The sequence below is a fragment of the Tachyglossus aculeatus genome, chromosome 17 (genome assembly GCF_015852505.1).
Source record: "Tachyglossus aculeatus isolate mTacAcu1 chromosome 17, mTacAcu1.pri, whole genome shotgun sequence".
Lineage (NCBI taxonomy): Eukaryota > Metazoa > Chordata > Mammalia > Monotremata > Tachyglossidae > Tachyglossus > Tachyglossus aculeatus.
The window spans coordinates 866,425-888,191 of NC_052082.1; the positions used below are offsets into that span (position 1 = coordinate 866,425).

Consider the following 21,767-nt stretch of genomic DNA (forward strand, 5'->3'; position numbering starts at 1 on the left):
CACAGCACTTACGTACATATCTGTAACTTTATTTATTTGCATTGATGTCTGTCTCCTACCCCCCCCGACTCCGCCCGCCCCCCCCCCCCCCCATCGAGACTATAAGCTCACGGTAGGCAGGGACTGTCACTGTTTATTGTTGCACTGTACTTCCCCAAGGACTTAGTACAGTGCTCTGCACACAGTAAACAATAAATACGATTGAATGAGTGAATGAATGAATGAAGCATTTAGTACATTGGACTGCCTACTTAAGGTGCTTAATAAGCACTATCGGTGTTGATGACTGACTCCTGGGGAGTCACAAGGCTTCTTCCATCACAGTGTCATCTGAATATCCTCCCCCCACCTCGCCCACCCGCTGCACCCCACCCTGGCCTGGAGGATTACAAACTGGCAACACCCCAATGGGCTGCTGCCCTCCATGGGCTAAGGCAGGGTGGAAGGAAGAAAGAGTGTTCCCTTTTTCTGGAAGCTTGGGCTGGGTGCCTGGGGACAAACTGGATCACATGGATTATTGGGTACATTGTAACAACAATAATCATAATAATTGCGGTATTTGTTAAGCGCTTACTATGTGCCAGGCACTATATGAAGCACTGGGGTGGATACAAGCCAGTCAGTTTGGACATAGTCCGTGTCCCACAGACTTAATCCCCATTTTAAAGATGAGGTAAACAAAGCCCATGGTCACACAGCAGACAAATGATGGAGCCGGGATTAGAACCCAGGTCATCCTGACTCCCAAACCCGTGCTCTATCCACTAGGCCACCCCACTTCCCAAGAGCTCTACCAAGAGCGTAGTATAGTTCTCTGCATACAGTAAGCACTCAATAAATACAATTGATTGATTGATTGTTGGGGGGAAGGGGTTGACTGGAAACTGGGAATTATTGGGACAAGCAAGAAGCAGTTTGACCTAGTAGAAAGGGCACAGGCCTGGGAGTCGGAGCACCCGAGTTCTAATTCTGGCTCCACCACTTGTCTGGTGTGTGGCCTTGGGCAAGTGACTTAATTTCTCTGTGCCTCAGTTACCTTATCTGGGAGTCGGAGCACCCGAGTTCTAATTCTGGCTCCACCACTTGTCTGGTGTGTGGCCTTGGGCAAGTGACTTAATTTCTCTGTGCCTCAGTTACCTTATCTGTAAAATGTGAGCCCCGTGTGTGTTCAAACTGATTAGCCTGTAACTACCCCAGCACTTGGTAAAATGCCTGGAGTATGGGACATGCTTAACAAATACCATTAAAAAAAAAGCAAGCACACAATTAAGAATTCTCCATGTGACCCAGTGGTAGCTAGAGCACGTCAGCTCGGAGAAGCCCCCAAGAAGCAGTGTGACCTAGAGGAAAGAGCAAGGGTCTTAGAGTCAGAGGACCTGGGTTCTAATTCTGGCTCCGCCACTTGTCAGCTGTGTGACTTTGGACAAGTCACTTCACATCTCTGGGCCTCAGTTGCCTCATCTGCAAAATGGGGATTCAACACTTGTTTTCCTTCCTACTTAGATCGTGTGGTCTAATGGATAGAACAAGGGTCTGGGAGTCAGGATGACCTGGGTTCTAATCCTGGCTCCATGTGCTGTGTGACAAGTGACCTTGGGCCTTGGTTACACTCATCTGTAAAATGGGGATTAAGACTGTGAGCCCCATGTGGGACAGGGACTATGTCCAACCTGACTGGCTTGTATAATAATAATAATAATAATAATAATGGCATTTGTTAAGCGCTTACTATGTGCAAAACACTGTTCTAAGCACTGGGGGTGGTACAAGATAATCAGGTGGTCCCACATGGGGCTCACAATTTTAATCCCCATTTTACAGATGAGGTAACTGAGGCACAGAGAAGTTAAGTAACTTGCCCAAAGTTACACAGCTGACGAGTGGCAGAGCTGGGATTAGAACCCATGACCTCTGACTCCCAAGCCTGGGTTCCTTCCACTGAACCACGCTGCTTCTCGTGCATTCACTCGTATATCCACTCGATCTCCACTGGAGTATCCACTCCAGTGCTTAGACTGTGTCCAACCTAATAATCTTGTATCTATCCCAGCACCTAGTACAGTTCCTGGCACAGAGTAAGTGCTTAAAAAAACCACAATTATTTTTATCTGCTCCAGGTTTTTTTTTTAATGACATTTGTTATGCACTTACTCTGTGCCAGGTACTGTGCTAAGCACTGAGATGGATACAAGCTAATCAGGTTGATTACAGTCCATGTCCCACAAGGGGCTCATAGTTTTAATCCCCATTATACAGATGAGGTAACTGAGTCACAGAGAAGTTAAGTGACTTGCCCAAGGTCATGCAGCAGACAAGTGAAAGAGCCGGGATTAAAACCCAGGTCCTCTGACTCCCAGCCCCATGCTCTATCTGCTAGACCACACTGCTTCACAGGGAAAATCTGGGAGCCTAGCATAGGAACTCAGAGGATGCATGTTCTTTAGCAAAGAGGAGAAAATTGGGGCTGAATGATTCATATTACCAGTCTTCACCACCCAACCACCACTACATTATGAGCATAAAACCAGCAACAGACAATAAGCCCCCTTTATATTTTATTCAACACTAATCAAAATTTTTTATTTTTGAAGTCAAATTGATAAATATTCTTCTCTAGAAAAATGGAATAAATAGTGCTGCCCAAAGGCTAGATTTTCAGTAGACTTTCCCCCAAGGAAAGGAAGATAGTGCCATTGAGCCCCTCACTCCCCTGCTCCACTGCAATGGCCTTATCCCCCTTCAGCCACTAGTTGGATAAAAAGTGACCCACATCACAGGGATTTTTAGCGAAAGGACTCGGGAGCAGTGTCAAGCCAAGCTGTTTTAGAAGGTGGGAAAAGGAGACAGAAAGAAAATGTCTCATTTTAGAAGTTTTGGGGAAGGAAAAGTTAGGGAGCAGAGTTAACCTGGAAAATTATGTTCATATATTCAAAATCAGTGTCTGTCTCCCACTCTAGACGGTAAACTCATTATGGGCTGGGAACATATCTGGTAATTCTGTTGTATTGTTCTTTCCCAAACACTGAGTACATCATCATCATCAATCATATTTATTGAGAGCTTACTGTGTGCAGAGCACTGTACTAAGCGCTTGGGAAGTACAAATTGGGTACAGTGCTCTGCACATAGGAAGCTCTCAATAAATACAATTGATTGAGTGGTTAATTGAAAGGTGACCTGGGTTTAGAAGAGCAATTTGTTTGAACTCTGAGCCTAGCTTACCAGCCTCCCTCATGGCTGGGAAACCTCAGGGTAGAAAGTAATAGTAATAGAATTTACGAAGTGCTCACTGAGTGCAGAGAACTCTACTAAGTATTGGGAAAGAGCACACAGGTGGGAGAAAGATATGGAAGGGAAGCCAGGCAGCCCATTAGCACATGGCATAGTGGATAGAGCATGGGCCCGGGAATCAGGAGGTCATGGGTTCTAATCCTAGCCCTGCCACTTGTCTGCTGTGTGACCTTGGGCAAGTCGCTTCACTTCTTTGGGTCTCATTTACCTCGTCTGTAAAATGGGAATTGAGACGGTGAGCCCCTCGTGGGATGGGGACTTTGCCCACCTCATTTTGCTTGTGTCCACTCCCACGCTTTTAGTGCAATGCCTGGCACCTAGTAAGCTCTTAACAAATACCATCATTATTGTTGTTAACTCAGGTAATCAATGAATACCATCATTATTGTTGTTAACTCAGGTAATCAATGAATGGTATTTACTGAGTGCATACTGTGTGCAGAGCATTGTACTAAGTTCTTGGGAGAGTACAGTACGACAGAGTTAGTAGACAAGTTCCCTGCCCACGGGGAGTTTACCATCTGGAGGGGGAGGCGGACATTAAAATGAGTTAAGGATACGTACATGAGTGCTGTGGGGCTGAGGATGGGGCGAATATCCCGTGACCTTGGGCAAGTCACTTAACTTTTCTGTGCCTCAGTGACCTCATCTGTAAAATGGGGATTGAGACGGTGAGCCCCATGCGGGACAACCTGATTACCTTGTATCTACTCCAGCGCTTAGAGCAGCGCTTGGCACCTAGTAAGCGCGTAAGCAAATACCATCATCATCATCATCATCGTATCCATTCATTCAATCATATTAATTGAGCGCTTACTGTGTACAGAGCACTGTACTAAGCGCTTGAGCACTGTACTACGTATCCAGTGCACAGGCATCGCGGGAGAAGGGGAAATGAGGGCTTAGTCGGGGAAGCCCTCCTGGAGGAAATGGGATTTTAATAAGACGCTGGAAAATCCAGTCCCTTCATTTCTCTGTGCCTCAGTGACCTCATCTGTAAAACGGGGATTGAGACTGGGGGCCCTACGTGGGGCAGGGACTGTATCCAACCCCATGCACCAGTCTCCACCCCAATCAATCAATCAATCAATCAATCAATCGTATTTACTGAGCGCTTACTGTGTGCAGAGCACTGTACTAAGCGCTTGGGAAGTCCAAGTTGGCAACGTATAGAGACGGTCCCTACCCGACAGTGGGCTCGACAGTGGGCTCACAGTCACAGTACTCACAGTCCCCACAGCACCTGTATACATGTATATATGTTTGTACATATTTATTACTCTATTTTACTTTCACATATCTAGTCTATTTTATTTTGTTAATATGTTTGGTTCTGTTCTCTGTCTCCCCCTTCTAGACTGTGAGCCCACTGTTGGGTAGGGACCGTCTCTCTATGTTGCCAACTTGTGCTTCCCAAGCGCTTAGTCCAGTGCTCTGCACACCGTAAGCGCTCCATAAATACGATTGATTGATTGATTAAAAGGGGGAGACGGAGAACAAAACCAAACTGACAAACAAACTAAAATAAACAGAATAGATACGGACGGCGTCCGGCACCTAAGAAGCGCGTAACAAATACCACAAATAGGAGAAGCAAATAGGAGAAGCAGCGTGGCTCTGTGGAAAGAGCTCGGGCTTTGGAGTCAGAGGTCGTGGGTTTGAATCCCTGCTCTGCCACATGTCTGCTGTGTGACCTTGGGCAAGTCACTTAACTTGTACATATTTATTACTCTATTTATTTTATTACTCTATTTTACTTGTACATATCTATTCTATTTATTTTATTTTGTCAGTATGTTTGGTTTTGTTCTCTGTCTCCGCCTTTTAGACTGTGAGCCCACTGTTGGGTAGGGACTGTCTCTATATGTTGCCAACTTGTACTTCCCAAGCGCTTCGTACAGTGCTCTGCACACAGTAAGCGCTCAATAAATACGATTGATTGATTGATTAACTGAGCCTCAGTTACCTCATCTGTAAAATGGGGATTGACTGTGAACCCCACGTGGGACAACCTGATCACGTTATATCCCCCCCCAGCGCTTAGAACAGTGCTCTGCACATAGTAAGCGCTCAATAAATACGATTGATTGATTGATTAACCGAGCCTCAGTTACCTCATCTGTAAAATGGGGATTGACTGTGAACCCCACGTGGGACAACCTGATCACGTTATATCCCCCCAGCGCTTAGAACAGTGCTCTGCACATAGTAAGCGCTTAACAAATGCCATCGTCATTATTATTATTACTACCACCGTCATCATTATCGGTGTTAGAAGGGATTGGTCCGGGGATGCTCCGTCGCCATGACGCCCGGCCCCCGCCCCGCTCCGCGCTCCCGCGCCGGCGGTCACGTGGGGCTCCGGGAGGGAGGCGCGGCTCCGGCCTGCTCGCTCCCGGGGGCGCGGGGGCGCGCGTCCGTCCGTCCGCCCGCCCTCCCTCCCTCCCTCCCTCCCTGTCCGTCCGTCCGTCCGTCCGTCCCGGCCGGGGTGGCGCCCGCACCATGCCCGGAGGGGAGCCCGCCGCCTTCTTCTCCCGGCAACCGGAGGACGAGGAGGGGCCGGGGCTGCGGCTGCGGCGGTAGGGCGCGGGGGGAGCGCGCGGGACCGGCCGGACACCCTCCCCGGGGCCCCCGGTCCGGCCCCGTCCCGCCCCTCCCCGCCCGGTGCCCATGGCGCTTGAGGACGGAGAAGCAGGGGAGCAGCGCCGGCGCCCGTCCCGGTCCCCGCCGCGGGAGCCGCGCTAGGACCCCCTTCCCTGGGCGGGGCGGCCCCCCCGGCATGTAACGGGCCCGGTCCCGGGGTCCGGCGGGGGCGGCCGCGATGGCCGGCCCGGACAGCGGCAACCTGCGGGCCGTGAGGCTGTGGCGGGACGCCGCCCTGCGCGCCAGGAAGCTGCGGACCAACCTGCTCCAGCTGACACTCGGTTCGGCCGGAGCCGGTCCGGGGGACCCCCCCGAGTCCGGCCCTCCAACCGGGGACGGCTCCGGGCCCCGGGGGCCTCGCCCCGCCGACCTCGGGGCCGTCGAGGTACTCAACCTGGGCAACAACGGGCTGGAGTGGCTGCCCGAGGGCCTGGGCCCGGCCCTGGGCCGGCTGCGCGTCCTCAACCTCCGCCGGAACCGGCTCCCCAGGCTGCCCCCGGCGCTGGCCGAGCTGGGGGGCCATCTCACCGAGCTGGACCTCAGCCACAACCGGCTGAGCGGCCTGGGCGGCGAGGCGGTCGGGGCCCTGCACCAGCTGCGCAAGCTCGGCCTGGGCCACAACCAGCTGCCCGCCCTGCCCGCCCAGCTGGGCGCCCTGGTCCACCTGGAGGAGCTGGACCTCAGCTTCAACCGGCTGGCCGGCCTGCCGGACTCCCTGGCGCGCCTGCGGCGGCTGCGCACCCTGGACGTGGACCATAACCAGCTGACCGCCTTCCCCCGGCCGCTGCTGGCGCTGGCCGCCCTGGAGGAGCTGGACGTGTCCGGGAACCGGCTGGGCCGGCTGCCCGAGGAGATCGGGGCCCTGCGCGCCCTGAAGATCCTCTGGTTGAGCGGGGCCGAGCTGGCCGAACTCCCCGGCGGCTTCTGCGAGCTGGCCGGCCTGGAGAGCCTCATGCTGGACAACAACAGGCTGCGGGCGCTGCCGCCCCGCTTCAGCCTCCTGCGCCGCCTCAAGACCCTCGACCTCTCCTCCAACCTCCTGGAGGAGTTCCCCGGGGCCCTGCTGCCGCTGGCCGGGCTGGAGGAGCTCTACCTGAGCCGCAACCGGCTCTCGGCCGTGCCCGCCCTGATCGCCGGCCTGGGCCGCCTGCTGGCCCTGTGGCTGGACCACAACCGCCTGCGCTACCTGCCCGACGCCATCGTGGAGCTGGCCGGCCTGGAGGAGCTGGTGCTGCAGGGCAACCAGATCGCCGTGCTGCCCGAGGACTTCGGCCAGCTGGCCCGCGTGGGCCTGTGGAAGATCCGCGACAACCCCCTGATCCAGCCGCCCTACGAGGTCTGCATGAAGGGCATCCCCTACATCGCCGCCTACCAGAAGGAGCTGGCCCACTCGCGGCCGGCCGTGCAGCCGCGCCTCAAGCTGCTGCTCGTGGGCCGCAAGGCCGCCGGGAAGACCCTGCTGCGCCGCTGCCTCACCGAGGGCCGCCCCGGGGAGCGGGAGGGGGCGGGGCCCGGGCCCGACGGGCGGCCCCCGGACCCCCCGCCGCCCCCGGGAGGCGGCGGCGGGGGCATCGAAGTGACCAGCTGGGCGGCGGACGCGGCCCGGGGCCTGCACTTCGTCGTCTACGACCTGGCCGGGGACGACAGCTACGAGGTCATCCAGCCGTTCTTCCTGTCGCCGGGGGCCCTCTACCTGCTGGTGGTGGACCTGGCGGCCTACGAGCCGCGCGGCTTCCCCGCCGCCGTGGGCTCCTTCCTGCGGCGCGTGGGCGCCCGCGTGCCCCACGCCGTGGTCTGCATCGTGGGCACCCACGCCGACCTGTGCAGCGAGCGGGAGCTGGAGGAGAAGTGCCTGGACATCCACCGGCAGATCGCCCTGCAGGAGAAGCGGGACGCGGAGGGCCTGCGCCGCCTGGCCCGCAGCCTGGACGAGGCCCTGGCCCGGGACTTCGAGCTGCGCTGTGCCAGCCCCCGCGCCGCCTACTACGGCGTCTCCGACAAGAACCTGCGGCGCCGCAGGGCCCACGTCCAGTTCCTGCTGAACCACCGGCTGCAGATCCTGTCGCCGGTCCTGCCGGTCAGCTGCCGGGATCGGAGCCGGCTGTGCCGCCTGCGGGACAAGCTGCTGTCGGTAGCCGAGCACCGTGAGATCTTCCCCAACCTGCACCGGGTCCTGCCCCGCTCCTGGCAGGTGCTGGAGGAGCTGCACTTCCTGCCGCCGCAGGGCCGGCGCCTGTGGCTCAGCTGGTGGGACTCGGCGCGGCTGGGCCTGCAGGCGGGGCTGACCGAGGACCGGCTGCAGAGCGCCCTGTCCTACCTGCACGAGAGCGGCAAGCTGCTCTTCTTCGAGGACAGCCCGGCCCTCAAGGAGCACGTCTTCCACAACCTCACCCGCCTCATCGACATCCTCAACGTCTTCTTCCGGCGCGACGCCGCCCTCCTGCTGGACAAGTTGCTCCCTGGGGAGGCTGGTGGCGGCGGCGGCGGCGGCGGCGAGACCTGGGACGGGGGTGATGACGGGGTTGAGGATGGGAAGGAAGGGGGTCCCGCCCTGCCGCCTCTGCCTGCCGCCTCCTCCCCCTCCTCCTCCTCCTCCTCCTCCCCCACCTCCCGGGACCCGCTGCGGGCCGCCCAGCTGCGCCACTACGTGGAGGGCTTCCTGCTGCACGGACTGCTGCCGGCCCACGTCATTCGGCTGCTGCTCGAGCCACACGTGCAGACGCCGCAGGACCTGCAGCTGCTTCTGGAGTTGCTGGAGAAGATGGGGCTCTGCTACTGCCTCAACAAGCCCAAGGGCCAGCCCCCGCCGGGTGGCGGTGCCGGCGCCTCCCCCACCGCCTGGTACAAGTTCCCCTGCTATGTGCAGAACCGGGCGCCTCCCGTCGAGGCCTGGGTGACGGGCGCCGGCCCCACTGGCCAGGCCTTCGTGGCCGAGCAGCTGCAGATCCGCTACAGCTTTCCCTTCACCTCTCCGCCCGGCCTGTTTGCCCGCTACAGTGTCCAGATCAACAGCCATGTGGGACAGCGGGCTGACGGCAAGTTCCAGATCTTCGCCTACCGGGGCAAGGTGCCCGTGGTGGTGAGCTACCGGCCGGGCCGAGGCGCCCTGCAGCCGGACACGCTGTCCATTGCCAGTCATGCCTCGCTCCCGAACATCTGGACGGCCTGGCAGGCCATCACCCCCCTGCTGGAGGAGCTGAACGGGCTGCTTCAGGAGTGGCCCGGCCTCTACTACACCGTGCACATCCTCTGCTCTAAGTGCCTTAAGCGAGGCTCGCCCAATCCGCACGCTTTCCCGGGTAAGGCGGGGGCCAGGGGAGGCCCGGTGTGCTCGGGGGTGGGGGGGTGCGGGGGCACAAGGACTGGAGCGGGCATGGGGACTGGGGTGGGGGTGAGTGACCGAGAGAGAAGACTCTCCTTGCCTGACGGGAAGCTCTTGGGTCCGGTCAGAGATGGGGCCCCACACCCCCAGGCAGCCCATCCTGGCCGGCGTCCAAACGCTCAGAGCCTCTTGCGTCGGTGGTGGTAGGGAGGGGCGGCAGCTGGCCCAGGATGATGTTTCCCAGCCGCCGCCCCCGGAGCTTGGAGTGGTTCCGAGGCTTGTCGGGCGGGCCAGCCCCCAAACTCAGTCCCGGGGCTTGTGCTTCTGTTGGCATCGTTCTAGTCCCCAGGGAGGGGGCAACCCCGGACCTCTAGAACGGGTTTAAGAAGAACCAGGGTTTTTGGCCTAGGATTTCCAACCCTTTCCTTTTCACCGCATTCTGAGACAGGGAAATTTCCAGGGTGCAAGGAGTGGGCCCCGAGCATATGTGTCAACCTCTCTAGTGATCTTCAGGAGGCTCCTTGGGGCCGCGGCTCTGGGTGCGCTGCCCCGGGGCTCGCAGCCTGAAAGTCCACCTCCCGCCTATCAGGGCGCCTCTTGTTCCAGAGTCGGTGTTCCGGTCCCTGGAGAGGGGTGTGGGCCAGCTGGGCGCGGGCCACATTATTGACACAAAGACAGGAGCTCTCCGTGTCGGGGCGGCCGCTTCACCTGGCGTCGGTTGGCCGGTCGGTCGGGGAGAACGTACTGAGCGCCCGCTATGTGTGGAGCACTGTATCGAGAGCTTTGGGACTGTACAGATTTAGTAGATGGGATCCCTGCCCTCTAGGGACCTCCGGTCTAGCTGAAGGAGATGCTAAAGTAAGTTCCAACAGGACGAGCCCACTGTTGAGTAGGGACTGTCTCTATATGTTGCCAACTTGTACTTCCCAAGCGCTTAGTACAGTGCTCTGCACACCGTAAGCGCTCAATAAATACGATTGATTGACTAGAGGAAAGGGGATATGTCCTTGAGGGAGTGCTCGAGGAACGGGGCGTGGGAGATCGGACAGCCATGCATAGGGAGGTGAGTGCACCGCTTCTCGGGCGGCACGGGAGAGAAGGGGCCATTCGTGCAGAGAACTGCCGTATCGTAGGCTGCATTGTTTCTGGCTTCTCTCTCCTGCCCACTCACCCTGACTGCTTCACCTTGCATCTGTCAGAAGGGATAAAAAAAAGTGGGCCGGGCCTAGAGCCAGTCGGACCCCAGAGCCTTTTCTGAGCTAACGCGCTCCTCCCCGACACCGAATGCACTTGGCAGCGGTAACTGGGAGGAACTAGATCCTGGTGTTCCGGATGGTCACCGCTTTCCGCTGCCCCGGATCAGGACTGGGTCATTCACTGATTGAAAAGAGCCCTGGGCTTTGGCCCCAGGCTCCGGCCCCCATTCCCGGGTTCCGGCCCCCAGCCCCAGGGAGGGCCTCGCTGGCAACGAGGTCGATGAGGGAGTGTAGAATTTGTTCTCGCCGTGTTCCTGCCGCGGTAGCAGTGGCCCAGTATTTGTTTCCCGTCCTGGGTGACTGAGTTCGACCAGAATGATTCACGGCTTTCCGGCCCTGAACAAAGAAATCACCCGTGGTGGGTACTAGATGTTTGTAATTGGCTTTACTGAAGAAAATACCCCAAGTTAATTCTTCACCAGGGAGCCAGGGCTGACACAATAACCTGCTTGTGTTGTGGTAGAAAGGGGAGAGATGAACCACCGAGCAAGCCATCTCCCGCGCCCCAATCAGTCCGACCATCATTGGCTTTTGGTGAGCGCTTCCTGTGTGCGGCTCCCTGTTCTGAGCATTTGGGAGAGGACAGTACAGTGAGAAGACAGAATCCCTGCCCTCGTAGAGCTCACAGCCTAGCAGGGCAGTTTACGGTTATCAGGACGCATGCAGGATCAGAAGGGGTTGTTTGCTGGAAGCTTGGACTTCAGACTGTAGAAAGGGATCAGTTTTGGCTATTGCTTTGCCTTTCAGATGAGTGGCACTCCCCCACCCCCCCCCACCTCTGGCGGAGAGGGTGAGTGTAGACTGTAAACTTGGCTGTAGGCAGGGAATGTGTCTGTTTATTGTTGCATTGTACTCTCCCAAGTGCTTAGTACAGTGTTCTGCACACAGTAAGCGCTCAATAAATGCTATTGAATGAATGAATGAATGAATGAGGAGAGACCGGGACATCTGTCCGGTGATGAATGTCGGTCTGTGGCTCAGGAGGGATGACGGGACCAAAACGACTGGCTGGGATGAAGAAATGCCAATCCCATCACCAGTGTAGCCTAGCGAATTTAATCTCATGTGCTCTTCTCTTTTGGTTTCTTGTTTTGTTTGGGTTTTTTTGCTGTTGGGTTAGATTGCTTTCAGTTGATCAGTAGTATTTATTGAGCACTTACCTCTGCTGAGCACTGTACTTAGCACTTGGAAGAGTACAGCAGGGGTAGTAGACACGATCCCTGTCCTCAGCAAGAAGCTCATGAGCCAGTGAAGGAGACAAACGCTTGTTGACAGGAGGAAGGGAAAGATGATGTGGACATGATATATTGTTGAAGTAAAGTGTAAAAGTCACTTTCAGAGTGCCTTGCATGTATCTGAGGGCCTACTTGGTTCAGAAATATTGAAGCGGTAGTTGGGGGAAGATAACCTGGGGGCAGGAGGAGGGGAGAAATTCATTAGGGAAGGCCTTCTGGAAGAGAAGTGATTTCAGAAAGGCTTTGAAGGCGGGATAGTTACTCTTGGCAGATTGTGGAAGGGCAAAGGAGTCCCAGGATGGTGGGGAAGGGCCTGAGCAAGAGGTTGGAGATGGAAGAGATGAAGAGAAGACCCAGGAAGCGGGTTGGCTTGAGAGGAAGGAAGAGTGTAGTGGGAGAAGAGAGTTGATCAAGTCCCTTAAAGCCAATGATCAGGAGTTTCTGCTGGATGCAGAGACTGGAGAATACTTTAGCAGAGGTTTTGTGGAATGGGAGCCAGTTGATTGACTTCAACTCGGAGAAAAGAACAGCACCAGTCCAACGGGGTATATTTTTGCCAAGCTCCCTGCCTCTCTGACCCAGACACTCCTAAATAGTTACCTTGGACCGTTGGTGAAGTTAGCTGAAATGTCCCTCCTAAAACAGAGGGCCCGGATGGATGGTTCTGCTTTTCAATCAATCAATCATATTTATTGCGCGCTTACTGTGTGCAGAGCACTGTACTAAGCGCTTTCCTGGGCTGGAGGTAGCAGACTGCCTGCCCGTGTGCCCCCATCTGCATAAGCCACACTTGTCGGAGTGCAGACAGGCAATGGGCTCACGTCCTGAAGCCCCTTGCAAGAGGTCAACTGGTTTTCCGCCTTGTTCGACTCCTTCGGTCCCAGCATTTCTCATTCTCCCCATGATGTACCTGGCCCTTCGGTGTCTCCCCTATTCATGTCTGGGGTACCAGAGTGGGAATTCTTGAGAGAGAAATGTTGATCTTTTTCTTCATTTTCTCTCTCACTTGGTTCATCCTTGTGTCATACTCTACGTGCCGGCCACTGAGCTCGATGGCTTTATTTCAGGCTGAGAAGGGAGGGCTGGGGCTGTTGGCTTTGGGCGGTAGGTATTTCCAGGAGTAGATTACAAGGGTGATTTTTGATTTTCTTTCCTTTGTAAAAGTCATATTTGGGAAAATACTTTTCAGGCTTGCTTCCCAAGCCAGATAAAGTGTTGAAGCAGGGAGGAACCTAATAACTATGGTACTTGTTAAGTGCTTACTATGTCAAGCACTCTACCGAGTGCTAGGGTAAGTTAAGTTAATCAGGTTGGACATAGTCCCTGTCCCACGTTGGGCTCACAGTCTGAGGAAGAGGGAGGAGGATTTCATCCCCATTTTACAGATGAGGTAACTGAGGCCCAAGGTCACATAGATATGTGGCAGAGCTGGGATTAGAACCCAGGTCCTCTGACTCCCAGAACCGCTCCCTTTCCACTATTCATTCATTCATTCATTCATTCATTCATTCATTCGTATTTATTGAGCGCTTACTGTGTGCAGAGCACTGTACTAAGCACTTGGGAAGTACAAGTTGGCACCATATAGAGACGGTCCCTACCCAACAGCGGGCTCACAATCTAGAAGGCCAGACTGCTTCTCACTGAGGCCTGCTGCGGCTGCTGTTCATTGTTCAAGGTGTCCCTCGTGTCCAAGAAGATCTGTCTGGCAGCAAGCTCTGGGAGTTACCTTGGGGAGGGCCCCAGGGGCCGGGGGCTGATCTGCGTGTCTGTGGTGTGATTTGTTCACCTGGGCTTGTGATCGGATGGGTCGCCGTGGCCGTTGTCCACAGACCGAGCCACCGCACCACACTGCCTGCCTGGAGCTGGTCAGCCCCATCCTCGGGCTGCCTGGACCGGCTTCCGGGCTACTCCGCCTTTCCCTGCTTTTGCCCTTTCTCTTTCTCCCCTGGGTAGGTGTTGGTTCTGGATCTAGTCTTTCCCCAGGGACCTGGCTCAGACGACCAAACAGACGGAGGGAGGGAGAAAGGAAGGGAGGTGCCAGATAGAAAACATAAGGAAAAGACTCCGTCTCTCCAGCTAGCTGCTGCTCCACAGTGGGTCTCCAAGATCGCATCAGAAGAAACTTGTCTGCGCCCCCATCCTCCCCGCATAAGGCACCTGGTGTCTTTTCTGGAGGTTGTAAGAAAGGAGAGCTGGTTAGAAACGGGTCTTGTCTTCCCAATGATTTGTCAAGCCTGAAGATGAGAAGGCTCCTGTTTGGGTGCCAGCTCCAGCTGGCGCAGCGTGTGCACTCAGAGGGCCCCGGGACTGGAGCCCGGCTAATGGCGTGGCGTCCTGCTCACCCTCCTCCTTTATTCACTGCCCCAGTTTCTGTTCAGTTGTCGTCCTACACCTCAGCTGCCGGTGGCACATCCCTATGTGTTGCCAGCTTGGACTTCCCAAGCGCTTAGTACAGTGCTCTGCACACAGTAAGCACTCAATAAATACGATTGAAGTAATGAAGGAATGAATGAATGAATAAAGCCCGGGCTCTTTCCACTGAGCCACGCTGCTTCTTGAATGATCTTCCAGACTGTGAGCCCGCTGTTGGGTAGGGACCGTCTCTATGTGTTGCCAGCTTGGACTTCCCAGGCGCTTAGCGCAGTGCTCCACACGCAGTAAGCGCTCAATAAATACGATTGATTGATCGATTGATCCCGGAGTGGTGAGACCACCCGGAAAGTGGGGCAGATGGAAAGATGGGGAGGCAGGAAGGGAAGGGGGAGAGGACAGTCTGTGAACACCGGCGGGGCGGTCTTCCTTTAGGGCTAGGAGGGAGCGTTGACCATCCTGGAATATCCAATTTGTACTTCCCAAGCGCTTAGTACAGTGCTCTGCACATAGTAAGCGCTCAATAAATACGATTGATGATGATGTTCGGTAGGAGCAGCATGGCTTAGTGGATAGAGCATGGGCCTGGGAGGCAGAAGGTCGTGAGTTCTAATTCCACCTCTGCCACTTGGCTACTCTGTGACCTTGGGCAAGTCGCTTTACTTCTCTGGGCCTCATTTGTAAAATTGGGATTAAGACTGAGCCCTATGTGGGACGGGGACTGTGTCCAACCCGATTATCACGTATCTACACCAGTGCTTAGAACGGTGCCTGGCACATAGTAAGCGCTTAGCAAGTACCATAATTATTATTATTTGGTTGGGTTTTTTTTTACAGATTTGTTAAGAACTTGCTATGTGTTAAGCACTGTTCTAAACTCTGGGGTAGATGCAAATCAATCAGGGTGGACACAGTCCTTCTGCCACATGGGGCTCACAGTCTAAGTAGGAGGGAGAATGGGTTATTGAATCCCCATTTGACAGTTGAGGAAACTGAGGACCAGAGAAGTGAAGTGACTTGCCCAGGGATCACACAGCAGGCAAGAGGCAGAATCGGGATTGGAACCCAGATCCTCCGACTCCCAGGCCCTGGCTCTTTCCCCTAGGCCATGCTGTCTTTCTGGCTCTGGGTATACAGCCAAGGGGAGGGGGCATAGTGGCTCCTTAAGAGGCTTGTTGCTGCAGTAACATTTGACTGGAACTACAAGGAAAACAGCAAGATTGAAAATACATGCTTTTTTGTTTTACTGTGGGATGTTGATAAGAGGAATTGTGGTATTTAAGTGCTTACAATGTGCCAAGCTCTCTACTAAGCTCTGGTATTTTTGTCAATTTCCAGGGCTAGAAATCAAACAACTTCTCTACCCAAAAATTCTACTGAGAGCTCACCTCCTCCAGGAGGCCTTCTCAGACTGAGCCCACTCCTCCCCATCCCCCCTGCCTTACCTCCCTCCCCACAGCACCTGTATATATGTTTGTACATATTTATTACTCTATTTTACTTGTACATATTTATTCTATTTATTTTATTTTGTTAATATGTTTTGTTTTGTTGTCTTTCTCCCCCTTCTAGACTGTGAGCCTGCTGTTGGGTAGGGACCGTCTCTAGATGTTGCCAACTTGTACTTCCCAAGCGCTCAGTACAGTGCTCTGCACACAGTAAGCGCTCAATAAATATGATTGATTGAATGAATAAATAAAATTCTGAACCTTTAGGCAGGGTATTAGATGTTGTTTTCAGCCTCCAGATGGTTTAGTTTTGCTCTCTCTGTCCCTTTCTTTCTTCTCCTTCTCCCTCTCTCCCTTTTCTGTTATTGCCCCTCTTTTCCTCTGTCTCTCCTCCCTGTTGTCCACCTCCCCTATCCTGGTGCCATCAAGTTCAAGGATTGGCAAATAAGCCTGGTGAGGAAAGGTTAAAGGTTTTGGGAATCTGAGTTTCCTGGGCCCGGAGGAGGAGAAGACTGAGTGAGGCATGACTTCTGATTTGGTCCTTAGTCTCAGATGCTGGGAAGTCGTCATGGCACAACGTGGGCAGGGGGAGGAGGAAGAGGAGGAGGAGGAGCAGCAGCTAGTCTGAGTCTCGGGGAAGGGGAGAGCTGTGGAGATCTGACAGGAGTGATCTGACACTCTGGAACAGTTCCTTCTGGAAAGGGTTGCTAAATCCAGGGATGGGTCCCCCTTGCAGGTTGGAGAGTTCTCCTTTCCCGGAGATCTCTGTCTGTGAGACTAGGACTGAGCCATGTCCATCGTGAGTGGGGAAAGTTCAGCCAGGAGGGTGGGTGGAGCCATGGCCTCCGGGGGCCCGGGATCTTCAGTGGGAATTCCTGAGAAGCGGGAATGAGGAGAAAGATGATCTGTCCAGGACCCTTTCCTTGAGTTGGTTGCTTTTGACAGTATCCTCATTGCCTAATTCACAACCGGGTCACGCTGGCATTCCTTCTCTTTTTCAGCTTCCTGTGGCGGGATTGGGGGCACTGTGGGACGTAGGTTCCTTCCACTTTAATCATCACCATGTGAGCAGCCCCTTTCTGCTGAGGGGGGCTTTCCATGGGGCAGTGGGAGCAGAACCAAACTCTGAAACCAAGCTGGGCTGGCAGGGCCGGAGCTGGTGAAAGCAGGGTAGGGGCCTGGGCCAGCAGTAAAGCTTAGGCTTGGAATGGCTTGGGCTTCTGTTTCCCGAGGGTTATCAACCAGATCCTCCGCTTTTTATTATTTCGTGTTATTGGTGATCACAGCGTTTCATTTCTGTTATTGGGACATGACGATGAACTCTGCATTGTCTCTCCTTCCTCTCCCCCTCCTCCCCCTCCCCCCCGACTTACCTCCTTCCCCTCCCCACAGCACCTGTATATATGTTTGTACGTATTTATTACTCTATTTATTTATTTATTTTATTTGTACATATTTATTCTATTTATTTTAATTTGTTAATATATTTTGTTTTGTTGTCTGTCTCCCCCTTCTAGACTGTGAGCCCGCTGTTGGGTAGGGACCGTCTCTATATGTTGCCAACTTGTACTTCCCAAGCGCTTAGTACAGTGCTCTGCACACAGTAAGCGCTCAATAAATACGATTGAATGAATGAATTGTCTGCATTGTGTGTGTTTGTGTGTCCGTCCATCCGTCCCCCAGGCTGGATCAGGCTTCTATTGAGAGTGACCCCTATTAACGCTGTGGGAGAAAGGCTGAGAACTTGGAGGCTGGAAGGGAGCAGGGAGGGGATGTGTAGCCTTCTCTACCCGCCTCTGGGTAGGCCTGAACCCAGGCCATTTCTGGGAATTTCTCTTGTCTTCTAATCTCCAGAGAAAACCTTCCAACCTCCCTCTGATAAATAGTGAGAGCTCAGGTGTCCTGTGTAGGGGGAATGGGAGCACTGAAAAGTTTGTCATGATAATGCTTCAAAACCACAGTCCAGAGAAGAGATAGCGTAGCCTTAGTGGATAGAGCATGGGCCTGGTGGGAGACAGAAGGTTCAGGGTTCTAGTCCCCGCTCTGCCACTTGTCTGCTGGGTAACCTTGGGTAAGTCACTCCACTTCTGGGCCTCAGTTACCTCATCTGTGAGGTGGGGATTAATACTGTGAGCCCTGTGCGGGACATGGACTGTGTCCAACATGATTAGCTTGCATCTACCCCAGCGCTTAGTGCAGTGCCTGTCAACGTACTGTCTGACAAACAATTACTCTCTCCCCATTCAAAGCCTTATTGACGGCACATCTCCTCCAAAAAGCCTTCCCTGACTAAGCCCTCATTTCCTCTTTTCCCACTCCATTCTGTGTTGCCTGACTTGCTCCCTTTATTCACCACCCCCAGCCCCACAGCACTTATGTACATATCTGTAATAACTTGTATTAGCATGTGTCTCCCCTTTTAAACTGTAAGCTCATTGTGGACAGGGCTATTTTCTATTGTGTGGTACTCCCCCAAATGCTTTGTACAGAGCCCTGAACACAGTGAGCACTCAATAAATACAATTGACTGATTGATGAGCTCATAGTAAGCACTTAACAAATACCATTAAAAAAAGGAATGCTGGAGTTTTTTCTTTACTGTTTCTCTCTGACTCCTCCCTTCCTTTCTGCCTCCTCTCTTCCCTCCCTATTCCTCTTCCTTTATCTGACTGTCTCTCTCCTCATACCTCCTCTCTTTCCTTGGGGAATGTCCTGAAAAATGGGGAGGGAGTGAAGCCCAGAAACCTGCTTTAGTCATTGATATCCAAGTGTCAATGAGTAATTCCTGATTCTCCTCCACCCCACCCCCACCAGCCCCAACCATCCACCCACAGGTTTATGACATGCATTGTGGGTCCAGAAGAAGATAAATCTCCCAAATTTGAAGTTCAAATTCAGTAGTTTTAGATCAAAGACGCTTGTTTTTGCAATGGAAACACAAAGACTTTTTTCCCCTCTGCTGAAAGGCAAAAATGGCCAGGAGATTTTTTTTTTCTCTGCCTTAAAAAAAATTATCCTTGGGCACTAACGAATGGTGTGAAATCATGTGTGAAATTCCCTTTTGGCTGACCTTTGGAGCAGCTGAAAACACTGTTCTAATTGGGAAACGTTTGTGACCTTAGCTACTGTGTTCATTGTTGCATACATAGATTTTGGTCAAGTACTAGAGGTGGCAACATTAGAGTTGGTAAATAAATAAAAGTCCCTTAGATACTTATAAGATGCAAAAATTTGGTTTTGATTCTTTTGTTCATTAGTATGTATTGAGGACCTTGTAGTGGGCAGAGCACCGGTCTAGGCATTTGGAAGTATTCAAGGAGAGCAAAAGATACAGTCCCTTTACTGAATTTGGAAACTCAGCTCAAACCTTAGCGAGCCAAAGTCCTTTTCAGTGTGCTCCAAAACACGTGCCTCATTCATTTTTTCGGCTGGCACCTCCTGTCTTTTGCCATATATATGTGTCTGGCAAAAAATCCAATTGTAAGGAGTAGGAGAAATGGACAGAAAGAGTTCCATTTTTAAGGAAGGTGGGTGACTGCAGTTGTACCTGTCCAAAAACAGTCCACGTCCTCCAGGACTCCATACACATTTGGAAGATGTTCTGAGAGTGGGTTTTTCCCAAGAGCTTCAGTGAGAAGGCTTTGGAAGAGAGAATGAGTCCCCTATCCCCTGCCAGGGCTGGAGCTTCATTCATTCATTCAATCATATTTATTGAGCGCTTACTGTGTGCAGAGCACTGTACTAAGCGCTTGGGAAGTACAAGTTGGCAATGTACAGAGACGGTCTCTACCCAACAGTGGGTTCACAGTCTGGAAGGGGAAGACAGAGAACAAAACAAAACATATTAACAAAATAAAATAATTAGAATAAATATGTACAAATATGTACAAATAAATAAATAGAGTAATAGAGAGCACTGTACTAAGCTCTTGGGAGAGTATAAAGATGGAGAAGGAGCCAGTGATGCTGGTTCGGGGTGAGCCCGTTGTTGGGTAGGGACCGTCTCTGTGTGTTGCCAACTTGTACTTCCCAAGCGCGTAGTACAGTGTTCTGCACACAGTAAGCGCTCAATAAATACGATTGAATGAATGAAATTGTGTGTGTGTGTGGCGGGGTGGGGGTCCGGGAGGGAATACACACAGCCTGGCTGTCCTATGCCGGAAGCCTGAATCCCCTCAGCTTTCCTAGAAGGCAGTAGTTACTAATTGGTTTTGAGCCAAGCTAAGAAGCCATCCGTCGGTCAGCAGGTTTCTACACCATAGGGACTTTCCATAGCGAAAGATATATGTTTCCAGTCTGCCCGGCGGGATCGATGTCTCCCTCTGAACAGGCCCCATTTTTCCCCCAATGGAGGCATTCTTAGTTTCTAGTGTGACGATTATGAGATTTATTCAGCCCTTACTAGGGGCCAAACACTGGGCTAAGCGCTGAGATAAAAACAAATGAAGCAAATAAGTCACAGACCCTGTCCTGCTCAGGGCTGTCATTTGAAAAAGCACGGACAGCCCGTGTTTTATTCCCATTCACGTGTGTGAAAACTGAGACACAGAGGGATTGAGTAACTTGTTGAAGGTCAGGCAGCAGGCCAGAGGCAGAGCGAGCACAGGCCCGGAAATCAGAGGAGCTGGGTTCTAATTCTGTTTCTGCCACTGGCCTGCCGTGTGACCATGAGCGAGTCACTTAACTTTTCTGGGACTCAGCTTCCTCATCTGTAAAATGGAATTCAATGCCTATTCTCTTCCCTCTCCCTCTTTTTTTTATAATTGTACTTCATTCATTGAGTCATATTGAGTGCTTACTGTGTGCAGAACATCGTACTAAGCAGTTGGGAGAGTACAATATAACAGTAAACAGACACATTCCCTGCTCACAACAAGCTTACTTGTTAAGCGCTTCGTATATGCCAAGTACTCTACCAAGCGCTTGGATAGGTTCAAGATAATCGGATAGGTTAACAATAATAATAATAATAATAATAATTATGGAAGTCATTAAGCACTTACTCTGTGCCAAGCACTGATGTAAGTGCTGGGGTAGATACAAGGTAATCAGGTTGTCCCATGTGGGTCTCACAGTCTTAATCTCCATTTTACAGATGAGGTAACTGAGGCACAGAGAAGCAAAGTGACTTGCCCAAGGTCACACAGCAGACAAGTGGCGGTGACGGAATTAGAACCTATGTCGTCTGACTCTCAAGCCTGTGCTCTTTCCGTTAAGTCTCACTACTTCTCCAGTCCCTGACCCACCTGGGACTCACACTCCAAGTAGGAAGGAGTAGGATTTAATACCCGTTTTGCAGATGAGGTAACTGAGGCATAGGAAATTTAAGTGAATTGCCCTAAGTCAAACAACAGACAAGTGATGGAACCATGATTAGAACCCAGATCCTCTGATGCCCAGACCTATGCTGTTTATAACTAGGCCACACCGCTCTCCTCCTACTTAAACTGCAGGCCACGTGAGGGACAGAAACTGTGTCCGGCCTGATTATCTTGTATCTATCCCTACACTTAGTTCAGTGCTGGCACATAGTAAGCTCTTAAAAAATACCACAGTAATAAGGATTACCACCTTCAGTCCCTGTTCTTGAACGGGAGGAAAGTGGAGCGGTGTCACTTCCCAGGTGGGTGCGTGGCTGGGCCAGTGGGTGTCCAGGGGTTAGGGCAGAGGGGGTGTGGATACTTGCTGCTCTTCAGGTGTGTGTGCCTGTGTCAATGATGGGGTCCACCATAGCCCCGGGATTTGTGATGGAGGACTGCTATAGCAGTGGGACTAGTTATACCCGACTCCCAAGCCATTTCTGCCTGGGCAAAATGAATCCTGATCCTGCAGGATCAGGTCCAGAGTGAAAGCTTCTCCTGAAAACCTACACCTGACCTGTACAATCCCAGCCAGCATCTGGGAAGCTGGGGAGTGGGCAGCCGACTCCCAAGTATCGGTGTCTAAAGTGTTAAATTGACCGGATTATTTTACTCTAGTTATTTGACATTTTGGCAGTGGAAGAAAAGCGGGACTTGGGAACTTCCCAGACCTCTTCCCCAGGACTTTTATGGTGATTCCAGCATGAAATGTGGCCATTTCCTCCTCGGGGAAGAATTTTTAAAACCCATAGCTGCTTGGTAACTGCAAGGGAAACAGTCAAACCCTGGCAGCGAAATTCCTTTACTGATTCCAAATGTGGCCGTCTTCTTGGCAAGGT

General features: G+C 52.8%; 1 protein-coding gene across 3 annotated transcripts in view; it reads left to right on the forward strand.

The window, feature by feature from the left end:
• The first annotated feature begins 5,894 nt into the window (after window positions 1-5,894).
• Window positions 5,895-21,767, forward strand: part of MFHAS1 (malignant fibrous histiocytoma amplified sequence 1) — a 30,124-nt gene continuing 14,251 nt past the window's right edge. For all 3 annotated transcript variants that reach the window (XR_005454662.1, XR_005454663.1, XM_038759272.1), the window contains exon 1: window positions 5,895-9,233. Coding sequence is in view for 1 of the 3 variants with exons in the window: in XM_038759272.1 (XP_038615200.1) it covers window positions 6,113-9,233 (3,121 nt within the window). In the remaining 2 variants the exon portion in view is untranslated. The remainder of the gene's footprint in view (window positions 9,234-21,767) is intronic.